At 52.5% G+C, this 10,697-nt stretch overlaps 1 protein-coding gene across 1 annotated transcript; it reads right to left on the minus strand.

The window, feature by feature from the left end:
* Nucleotides 1-2,871: 2,871 nt before the first annotated feature.
* Nucleotides 2,872-6,232, minus strand: LOC135420768 (zona pellucida sperm-binding protein 3-like). Its single transcript, XM_064668552.1, has 9 exons — nt 5,762-6,232; nt 5,065-5,183; nt 4,879-4,982; nt 4,513-4,690; nt 4,320-4,440; nt 4,108-4,199; nt 3,893-4,038; nt 3,265-3,384; nt 2,872-3,038 (listed from the first exon to the last, which is right to left on the minus strand). The coding sequence occupies exons 1-9, from the start codon at nt 6,161-6,163 to the stop codon at nt 2,908-2,910; spliced, it is 1,413 nt and encodes a 470-aa protein (XP_064524622.1). The 5' UTR covers nt 6,164-6,232; the 3' UTR covers nt 2,872-2,907.
* Nucleotides 6,233-10,697: the final 4,465 nt, after the last annotated feature.

The raw sequence follows: 10,697 nt of genomic DNA on the forward strand, positions 1-10,697 counted from the left end.
AGCACGGCCCCCCGAGTACCAAGCTGGCTGGGAATGATGGACTCCACCAAAACCTGCTTTATTACATTAATATTTGCTGGTAATGAAGCTCACACTTAGAGCTCCAATTAAATTAGGAAAACCATAATGAACAAGAAGTGGTGCATTAATTCGTTAGCGGGGAATTGCTCTAAATTACCTCGGCAAATACGGCAAACCTTCAATTTACCGGCGGTGTTTTCAAATGGATTTTGCTCCTTCATCTCCATTTACACTGCAGCACAATTTTTTTTTTCTGGCAGCAAAAGCAGAAGTGAATTAAGCTCAGTTCCTTGGGGAAACACATTTGTCTCTCAGATGGGAATAAATACTCATGAGAGGTACCAGAAATTTTCCTTTTTGGCTTCTTCGCCGGGTATTCACGGGGAAAACAGAAATTATTTACAATAAACAGCTTACAAAAAGACATCAACAATGGAAAAAGCCTCTCTCACAGGTCCCTTCTCCCAAACTCCAGAGCTTTAAAGAGAAAACACAGAAGTTTTAATAACACCAGAAGTTATTTTTCCTGGTTGTTTTTTTTTTTTTTCCAGCAAAGGGAATATTTCTTTATTTTAATGAGCTTCCTATGTGTTCACAGGACTCTGGGAGCTGCTGATCAGGGACACCTGTGGCAGGAAAGCATGGCTGAAGGCCCTGAGCTGGGATCAAAGTGCAGCTGAAGGAGCAGGGTGAGCTCCAGAAGATATTTGGGGCAGGAATTGGATCCCCAAGACATCAAGGAGCTTCTTCTCAGGGGTAAAATGAGGGTTGGCAGAAGGGAAGGACAAGTTCTTCCTGCTTGAGATGGGCCTCGAAAGAGGATTTCTGTGCCATAACTCCCCCTACCCTGCCAGATTTCTTCCCCATTTCCCACTCCAAGGACACAGTTGTGCCTCCATGCCCTTGGGAAGAGCACCACCACCCTTTTGGCAGGGCAACATCACAGCCTGGCCACACACTCAGCACATGTCATCCTGTCAAGGTAAAAATTAAGAAAAAAAAAGGAGGTTTTAAATCTTCTGTAGCTCCTCCAGGAAGGAGCTTGTGCATAAAACATGAAGGTTGAGAGCCTGATCAGGGAAGATTCCAGCCAAAGAAAAAACCTTACATAGCTGCCTCACTTTTCCAGTTGATTATTTCAGCTCAGCTGCTTAATTCAATGAAAACAGAACCAGGAAACATTTGCCTGAGGCACATCATCCCTGGGCTTTCCATCCCAGCTTGTCTGGGGAGGCAGTCCCTGCTCCCCACCCTCCCAAGCCTATGGAGCACAGGCACCAAGCTGCTTTCCCAGCACTGGAGAGGCTCCTTTGGAGAGCTGTGGCTGCCCTCAGGGTTTCTTGGAATACACTGTAGGGACACAGAGCATCATCAGAGTCCAGCCCAAGGGCAGAAGAGCTGCTTCCAGCCTTCAGCCACCCAATTTAAGGAATGCCTTTAACAGCAGCAGCCTTCAGAAGGCATAAGCAAAGGAGCAAACATCTGAATCAATCTTGCTCTTTTTATTCCTTATCCAGGGCCAGGAGCAGTTTCCTCAGCTCAGAACTGGCTGTTACAAGCATCAGGTGTTTGGATTCTCCCAGGATATGGAAAGTGAGAACAAGCCAGGTGGTCAATCAGACCAGAAGGATGGAGGGGAGTCAACAGGTTTGAGGATCCTCCCTGGAAGGGCCATCAGCTCCCATATCAAGGCAAATTTGTGCCTCAAGGAGCCCAATACCCTCACTGTGCTCTCCACAGAGCACAGGGTCCCACACCACATAAACCAGGGCATTAATTGCCCCAGTGCAGATTCCTGATCTTCAAACCAGGCAGCACCCCAAAGCACACAGTCCTCCAGCTATAGGATAACAAACTCCTGCAGCCTCCAGCTGGAACTGGATACAGGGACACAAACACTTGAGAAATATCCGTGTTCCTCAAGCTTTGAGGAGTGCAGGTGCTGTTTGACTCACCACATCAGGAGCTGAGACACCAAGAGCTCACACCCAGCTTGAACTCCACCAGAGAAGATGCTTTCAGCGGCCTAAGCCAAGATTTTGGGACAAGCCTGTGCTGTTTGGGAGGGGAAGCCAAAGAGCACAGAGCAATTTAACACAGCTTTAAGGCCTGTCTGGTGCATGTTGCCTCAATTTCAGTGCAATGAGGACTCCCGTGCCCTATAGCTCAGCTCCACTAGCACAGCAGGAAGAGGCCCCAAGGGTGCTACAAGGAGAGGTGATGATAATCCAGGCAAATCTACCAGCTGAGGGCTTCCCCTCCTTTATATTTAAAAAAAAAAAAAAACAAAAAACACAATTTAGAGCTGGTGGACCAGTAGCTTTCCCTATCTGTCCCTTTTTTTCTTATAGTGTCCCCATTTCCACCTTCCCATCTAGTCACTGCTCTCTGCTCTCCCTACAGCTGAGGCCACACTAAACAGGAGCATCTTGAGCCTTTTCCCGTCCCCAACACCAGTTTTTTTCCCAGTTCTCCCAGCAGCAGAAGCCATACTCAGCCCAGAGTTAGAACTGCCACTGTGTCCTTCAGGAGAGGTTGCAGCCTGGATGAGGAGGCACTAACACCAACAAGCCTGTTCTCACACCCTCCAGCAACACCGCTGCTAAGGAGGAGCAAATAGGACTTCTGAAGTCAGGAAAGCATTCAGCACCTCTAAGCACCAGCAATTCTTCCCTCATCCACCTGAAAACAGGAGCCATACCTTGTTTGCAGCCAGTGTTCAGGTTTCTTTGCCAAGGACACAACATCCAGGGAGCCTCCACGTTTGGAGAGTCACATCCAAGCACACCAAAGGCTGCCTGGCACCCCCCTCTTTCCACTGAGGAGGGACAGAAGTGTTTCACACAAGGAGAGGGCAGAAATGTTTCCTTTTATTAGGGATGGAGGTTACAATGACATCCCAGGAGGGCAGGGACACTTCCTGCACACGAGAAACAGTCCCAGAGCTGTGAGGCTCAGCAGAGTGGCTGCTGTGAGCACAGCAACTTGGACCACCACAGGAAGTCCTCCAGCAGCACCTGGGGGAGACAAGAGACACTTACTACACATCAAATGGCTTCCCATCATCTGCCAGTGGATGAATTTGCTGGCAGCTCTGGGAAGGAGTTCCCCAAACTGTCTCTTGGTGGTTATACTAGAAAGTCTCTCCAGGTGTGAAATCATGGGGGATTCATGACTAGAACCTGGAGTCACCTTCAGTAGAGACCTGATTGACAATCAAACAAAAAAACCCCACACACATACCCTGTGGGGTCTTCCCTGCTGGTCCAAAACCTCCAGAGGAACTCCATAATCCCTGAGCTGAGTCAAGGATTAACAGTGGCCCAACTGAGACTTCAGCTTCTGTCACCCTTGAGGGACCACCTAAAAAAACAAACAAGCAAGTTCACAGGGGAGGTAATTCCTGCTCACTCTGGATTTTAGGAGCAACAGAACAATGGACCCTGCAAGAGCAGCTTTCCTTTTAAACATAAGGACATAGACACAGTTACTTAGAATAAAGTCATACAATTCCAGAGTGGCCTGGGCTGGAAGGGACCTTTAAGCCCACCTCATTTCCCCCCCACCACAGGCAGGGACACCTTCCACTATCCCAGGTTGCTCCAAGCTCCGTCCAACCTGGTCTCCAACACTTCCAGGGATGGAGCAGCCACAGCTTCTCTGGCCAGCCTATGCCAGGGTCTCACCACCCTCCCAGCCAACAACTTCCCTGTATCCAACCCAAATTCTCCCTCTTTCAGTTTGAAAGTACTTGCTGAAGGACTCTGGAGAAGAGCTGGGTTTTCCTGGAACTAAAGATGTTACAGCATGTTGGCTGTCCCAGCCTAGAGGGTCACCCAGCCCTGGGGGCACATTTTAGACACAGCCCTACCTTGCTCAGAAGGGACATCTCTCCTCAAGCGCCTCCCTGGCCATCTGGCAGGAGGGTTGGTTCTCCGGGAGTATCCTCCATGCAACTGGCAGTTGCCGGTCTCACAGCAGCTGCAGATGTCTCCAGTACCCTCCACAGGTGCCCAACTGAAACAGAATTATCTGTAAAGCCTCTCCTCCAGGCTGGTTCCCTCCCTACGAGCACCAGCTACTCACAGGCTGCTGGCTTTGTTGAAGGAACAGGCTTTGTTCCATGGATCTGGGGCTTGGTCAGCTGGGGAGACCCTCAGGTGGCAAGTGATGTAGATCTGGAAGGGAAATTAAAACTAGTTAGCCTTGGATGCTGATTTTTTTTTAATTTTTTTTTATACAAGCAGAGTAGCACATCTGAAACACCCCGGGGAGGAGGGGTTGGCACAACGTCTCACCAGGTTCCTGTCATCTCCTGCAAACTTGAACGCGTCGACCACAAACTGCAGCGTTTCCTGCCTCGGCCTCGGGGAGATGAAGGCTGAAGTGGTGTCATCTGCTCTCCCATCCACCAAGCACCTGGGCAAGGGTCAGGAGTCAGGGACACGCCAGCCAGCTCAGCAGTACCACCCTGAACACGGCCCCCCTTACCCGCTGAGGTCGATGAAGGCGTATCGGGGGGAGGAATTCCTGTCGGGGCTCAGAGTGGCAACACAGTCGTCCACGAAGAGCCTCAGAGGGACATGGCCCTCAGAAGCCACGTCAGCCTGGAGGTGCAGGCTCTCCCCCAGCTGGAAGCCGTTGGAGAGCCTCTCTGCACTCCAGTCATCTGGAAGGGAGATCCAAGGGCACGGGTCACTCGGGAGAGCAGCACATTGCCCTCCCCAGCACAGGGACCTCTCAACTGTGCAGCAGTGTGGGCTTCACTTCAGCCCAGATTATAGCCCTGTTTGGGCTCTTGGCATGTGAGCAAGAGCAGAGAGGATGAGGAAATGGGGCTGGCAGGCCTGCACCCACCATCCATGAGGCGCAGGGAGAACATCAGCCTCTCCTCAACCGACAGCGTGGAGCGGAAGGGAACCCACGTGGGCCGGACAGCACTGCTGCTCACATTGCTCCTCCTGAACGGGGGAGATCTGCATTAACAGCCATGCCACCATCACCTGAGGTCCATGGGGGCAGAGGCACAGCCCCCACACTCACCTGGGATAGTGACACTCGATAGGAACCACCACCGGGTTGGTCCTTACAATGACCAGGTTGCCAGAAGGAGTAGGTTTGTAGGACAAGCTTGTTTTGTAGATCAGGGAGTCTGGGGTCATCTGGAAGGAAGATTTGAGAGAGATGAGAAGACAGGAAAACAAACTATTTTCCATAAACTCAGCACCACCACAGACCCAGCACTGACTGCCAGAACACACAGGCCACAGCTGTAAAGGCACAGACTGTGCTCCACATCCCCAAATTCAGTGCCTATAGGACACCATGAGGCTTTGTATTGGCATTCCAACAAGGAGCCAGCCTTGAAGGAGGTCAAGGAGCCTTGAGGACTTCAGAACTCCAAGCACCCACTCTCCCATGTGTTCATGCACCCAGTTGAGTCCAAGTCACAAACACTACAAGTCTCTCTTGCTGTTGGGTGTGGGCTTGAGGATGGCACCCATACTCTGAAAACTACCTTTGTCATGGCCACAACCACCCCTCACTGCTGCGACCAAATCAGCCTCTCTTCACCCCAAACCCTTTACCAGGCCACTTCCAGGACCAAGAGCTTCTCAGGGGTGAATCAGGCAGCACATTGCTCTCCACAGCACTTCCCATTTACCCACCCAGTGCTGCTCAGAGCCCAGAGAAGGTCCATCCCTACTCAGCAGCACCTCACCCCAGCACCCCCCCTCACCTGCAGGGTACTGCCACACTCATGTAGCCCAGCCACAAAAGTCACAGTGCTCTCAGCAGGATTCTGGGGCAGGGGCAGGCAGGAGGCTGACCCCAGGCTCAGATCCGCAGCCCTGACCAGGCGCCCGGTGCCAAAGAGGTCCCTGTGCACTGTGACCACCAGCTGTGCCTCCTGACACTGCACGGCCACGGGGTGCAGCGGGGCCATGGACTGGAGCTGGGACACATCCACCCATGCCCAGGGCTGGGAGAAGGAAGGCACATGGGGCCGGCTCCAGGAGGAGTCACCCCAGACCCTCAGGACCCCCGAGCCCCTCTGAGGGAACCCCCAGGGGCTGTTGGATGCTGCTTCAGCCAGCACCCAGCAGAACAGAGCAACACCCAGGCTGCCTGCAGGCCCCATCTTGACTCCAGAAAAAGCAGCTCATGGAGGAGGTGCTGCCCAGGACCCTTTTATACCAGCACTCCCAGCAGCCCAGCCCAGCCCAGACAGGGCACACCTGGGGGCTGCCAGCGGGACCCCGCCCAGCGAGGAGCAGGACAATGGGATCCAGCTGGGACCATCCCTCCCTCTCAGGGCACAGGGGGTGATTTTCCTTGACCTGCACTTGGGAATTGCCCCTGAGCAGTTTGTCCCAGGTCTTGCCTGTTTGGGGTGGCATCAACCACCACCTCAGTGGCCAAATGGCCACAGGTCCCTTGCACCTCTGTGTCCTTCTCACTCTGTGAGATGGAGCCAATTTTGACCAAGGTGGCCAAGGCCCAGCAAGGCTCCCACAAACATTTCTCCCCCAGTCTCCCCCACATGATCAGCATCAGCAATTCCCCAGAATCCACATGGTGAAGCACCCCTGGAGGTGGCACATTCAGAAATGGAGAGGAGAACAGCAAAACCCACCTGGGCTGTGGCCCGTGGCATCTGCAATCTGTCCGTGCCCGATTTCACAGGAATCTGCGCCGGGTAATTGTGTTTGGAGTAATGAAGGCATCATAACCAGCTCATTTGCATAGAAAGCAGAGGTACAAAAGGCGATCTTCCCATAATAGCAGCTGATAAGTGAATGGCAGGCATAATCAAGAGATTAATTGGCCCTCGTGTGTTAATTATGCTAATTGGCACAGCTGCTCGTGTGTACAGTAGGATGACTAATGGCTCTACACCTCCGAGCTGGGTGGAGGGTGGGGGTCACTCAGAGCAGTTTGCTGTGGGGGCAGGGCCCAGCAAGGGGGGTCCCCTTGCCATGGGGGGATGCCCTGAGCACACCCACTCCTCAACAGCGTGGATGAACTAGCTGGGAGGGATATTTTAGCCTTAATGTTTGTGTTCCTGGTGTGTTTCTAATGGTGCTTTACATGAGTGCCCAGGGAAACACGGGGTTTATTGGCTGCAGCATCTTCCTCCCAGGCTGACAGGACCTTTGGGGTGGGTTTGGAATTGGGGAACCTGCCCTGCATTACAGCTATGAGATGTATGAGCAAAGCTCCTACCCAGATACAGGGGTGCAGCCAAATTCCTGGTGGGATCCCCTTGCGGGCCCATGCATCAGGCACAGGCTGTCGTGCCCCTGCAGCATTTATAATGCCACACACACACAAACACACATGCCAACCTCTTCTGGCATGATCTCCATGTCCCGGCCTTGCCCCTGATATTTTTATGAATGATGAATAAATGATGCGACAAGAAAAACCTCTCCGGCGGCTCAAGGCCTCTTTATTAATTCAGCAAGAGTGGGTTGTCTCCAAACCCAGCTCATCCCTCTGCTGGGTTGGAGTGTTTTACCAGGCAAGCTGAGCTCGCTCGGGGGAGTTCCCGGAGCTGAGGGTATCCAGGAGGGTGGGAGGTGATGTTCATGTGCCCACAGCAGCTGAGGTTATACAGGAGGATGGGAGGTGACGTCCCTGCTGCCCCATTACCCATCCCGACAGCAGGACATGGCACTGAAGGTCCAGGATTTGAACCTCCTGCAAACCAATCTCTGTGGAGAACCAGGGCTACACAGATGGGTCCCTGCATCCCACATACCTTTGCTCCTGTCCCAAAGGGAGCAATGCAGCTCACCCTGTACAGCCCCAGCCCTGTGTCTCACGCTGTTTCTCTGCTCAAAGGTGGGTTTCTCACCCCCTGCAATAGCTCCTGCCAAGGGTTTGCACCGGGAGGGGTACAGTGGGAAATACATTCAGGCACCTGGGATGAAAAAGGGATGGGAGATTCACTGGCTTTAATATCCTGAAGCTATTGGGTGAGAAACAGCTTTTGTTCTCCTTCGGGTGCAGAAGAGATCGATAGGCAGCAAAAAACCCCCCATCCATCCACCACCTCCCAGCTCGCGCCGCAGCGATGCCGCATCCATCACTGTAATCGGGATTTAATAGCTCTGGAGGAACAGTCCTTCCCAGCTGCAAAGTCCTCCCGCTGCAGGCTTCCCCTGGGAATGAAGGACATTCCCTCGTCGGTCCCTGGAGAGGGACTTTGGACAAGGGGGAATGGCTTCCCCCTGCCAGAGGGCAGGGTTAGATCCACACTGGGAAAAAATCCTTGGCTGTGAGGGTGGAGAGGCCCTGGCACAGGCTGGCCAGAGAAGCTGTGGCTGCCCCATCACTGTAAGCATCCAAGGGCAGGTTGGATGGGGTTTGGAGCAATGTGGGATAGTGGAAGGTGTCCCTGCTCATGGCAAGGGAGTGGAACTGGATGAGCTTGAAGGTCCCTTCCAACCACACACAACTTCACCACCTGGGATGAGAGAAAACATTTCTGCATCGGGCACGGAAAACAACTGCCCTGTCAGCACTTTTTCCCTCTGTCCCCTCTGTTTATTTACCAGGGTGCTTTTCCACTGGAGTGTTAAATACTGTATTAATAGGGGGATTTAATACTTCTCAGGCACTGTTTAAGCAACATCTCACCTGAGACATCACACGCTTCTCTAAGGATCATTAAACAGCATCAGCCTCTCTTTGCCTCTCTTCCTGCGGCACCAGCTCGGATCCTTCTTGGAAAAGCATTGCCAGGGGGTTTGCCATGGTAAAAGGAAATTGCAATGCCACCTGATCACAAAATGACACTGGAACATCACCCCAATTCCCTCATTCCCACCAGCACATCCCAAAGAGAAATGAACCCTGCTTGGCAAAAGAGAAGAACTGGAGTTCAGAAAAGGTATCGCTCATTAATTTTCCTGGCTGGAGACAAGTCCTTCATGCCAGGCAGGGGTTTTTTAAGCAACATCCCCGTTTCATTTCCAATCTCTCTTAAACGACTCCTGAGCCACCGCCACAAACACCCCCCACGCCTCCTTTCTGCCTCAGATCCCTGGTAAGTGCTGATGGATAAATTGGTTGCGTTGCCCGGGATAAATCACGCGGGAAAGCCAAAGCTGTAATTAAAATGTCTCTCAACCCCTCCGTTAACTCTGACTTAGCGAGATCAGATGCTTCGTGGTTTCAGGGAATAACCTGCTTGGGATCCAGCTCCGAAAAAGGTGTTCCAGGAGGGAGAAACTGGCTCTGAATGTGCCAACTCCACATGGGAGTCCCAACTCCCTCGGGAATACCATGGCTCTCCTCGTCCCCCATCAAAAGGGTGGGACCAGCATCCATGGCACAAGTGAGAGTTTTTCAAGGCCTTTTATTTTTGACAAAAAATGAGCTTTCCAGCGTGCCAGGGCTTTGTGTTGGCTCCAACTTGCCCATGGAAAGCAAATTCCCCGAGCAGAGCTGGCACAGAGCTGGGTGGTTTCCCCATCCCAATTGTTGCACTGGGAGGAAACAAAAGGGAAATACAATAAAAACTGTCTGTTCATAACAAATCCTGCATTTTTAAATGGATTTAACTCTTTTGGGGTTGTTGCCTCCCAAGAAAAGCTACGAGCAGATGCAGAAAGTGGATTTTAAGATTCCCACTGCCTTTGGCTCCGCTCCTTGCCTTCAGCAGCAGAGCAGCAGGAAGATCCAGCCCTGGGGCTGTTTCTGTGCTCTGCTTTCTCTGGGAAACTCAGATATTCTGTTTGCAATGGCCTTAAAACCAGAAAGCAGCTCAGCCAGGTTGCTCTGAGCTTTCCAGCTGAATTCAGGTCTGGCCCGGCAATTCTGAGGCCAAAAATTGGGTATTTGGGGGCAGCGTAGGAGATGGATCCTGCTCATCATCCCATGGGAACAAGCCTACGTAGAAAATGGTGCTTCTTGCAGATCCTTCATCTCTGGAAAACAAAACTGACTCACAGTGCAGGGCAGTGTGAGTCACCCAGGGGTGCCAGGCAGCTCCAGGGTCCAACCCACCCCACAGGGATCCAGAGCATCCCTGTGGCCTGCAGGGACATGACCCCCTCCACATCCCCATCCAAGGGGATAACAGGGACAGGCAGGGGAATTATCCATCCCATCCATCCCACCACACAGGACATCCAGAGCATCCCTGCCTGCAGGGATGTGGCCCTATCCATGTTCCCATCCAAGGGGACAAGAGGGAAAGGCAGGGGGATCACTCATCCTACCCCAGGGTGGGGTATCCAGAGAGTCCCTGCCTGCAGGGTCGTGGCTCTGCGTCCCCATCCAAGGGGACAGCAGGGGCATTATCCATCCCCTCTCATCCCATCCCATCCCATCCTCCAGCCCATGCAATCCTCAGAGGGAGGCAGCAACAAGGCTCAGCATCTGTATTCCCACCTCTTTTCAGAATTAGGTCAATAGAAAAAGCAGGAAACTTTATTTAATATTGATGAGGCAAATGGAGTTGCCATCAACCGGCACCGGGAGAGACTCGCCCCGGTGCTTCCCGAAATAAGCTGCCAAATGGGATTTTGGGGTTGTTCCTCACCCATCCAGGGGATTTGGATGCACTCACAGCCTCGCCTGCCCCCGGGAGGGATGAAGCAAACACGAGTGAGCTGTCAGCTCTCACTGCCAGGTCCTTCACATGCTGCATCCCTTAAATCCCA

Source organism: Pseudopipra pipra, chromosome 12, assembly GCF_036250125.1.
Source record: "Pseudopipra pipra isolate bDixPip1 chromosome 12, bDixPip1.hap1, whole genome shotgun sequence".
Taxonomy (NCBI): domain Eukaryota; kingdom Metazoa; phylum Chordata; class Aves; order Passeriformes; family Pipridae; genus Pseudopipra; species Pseudopipra pipra.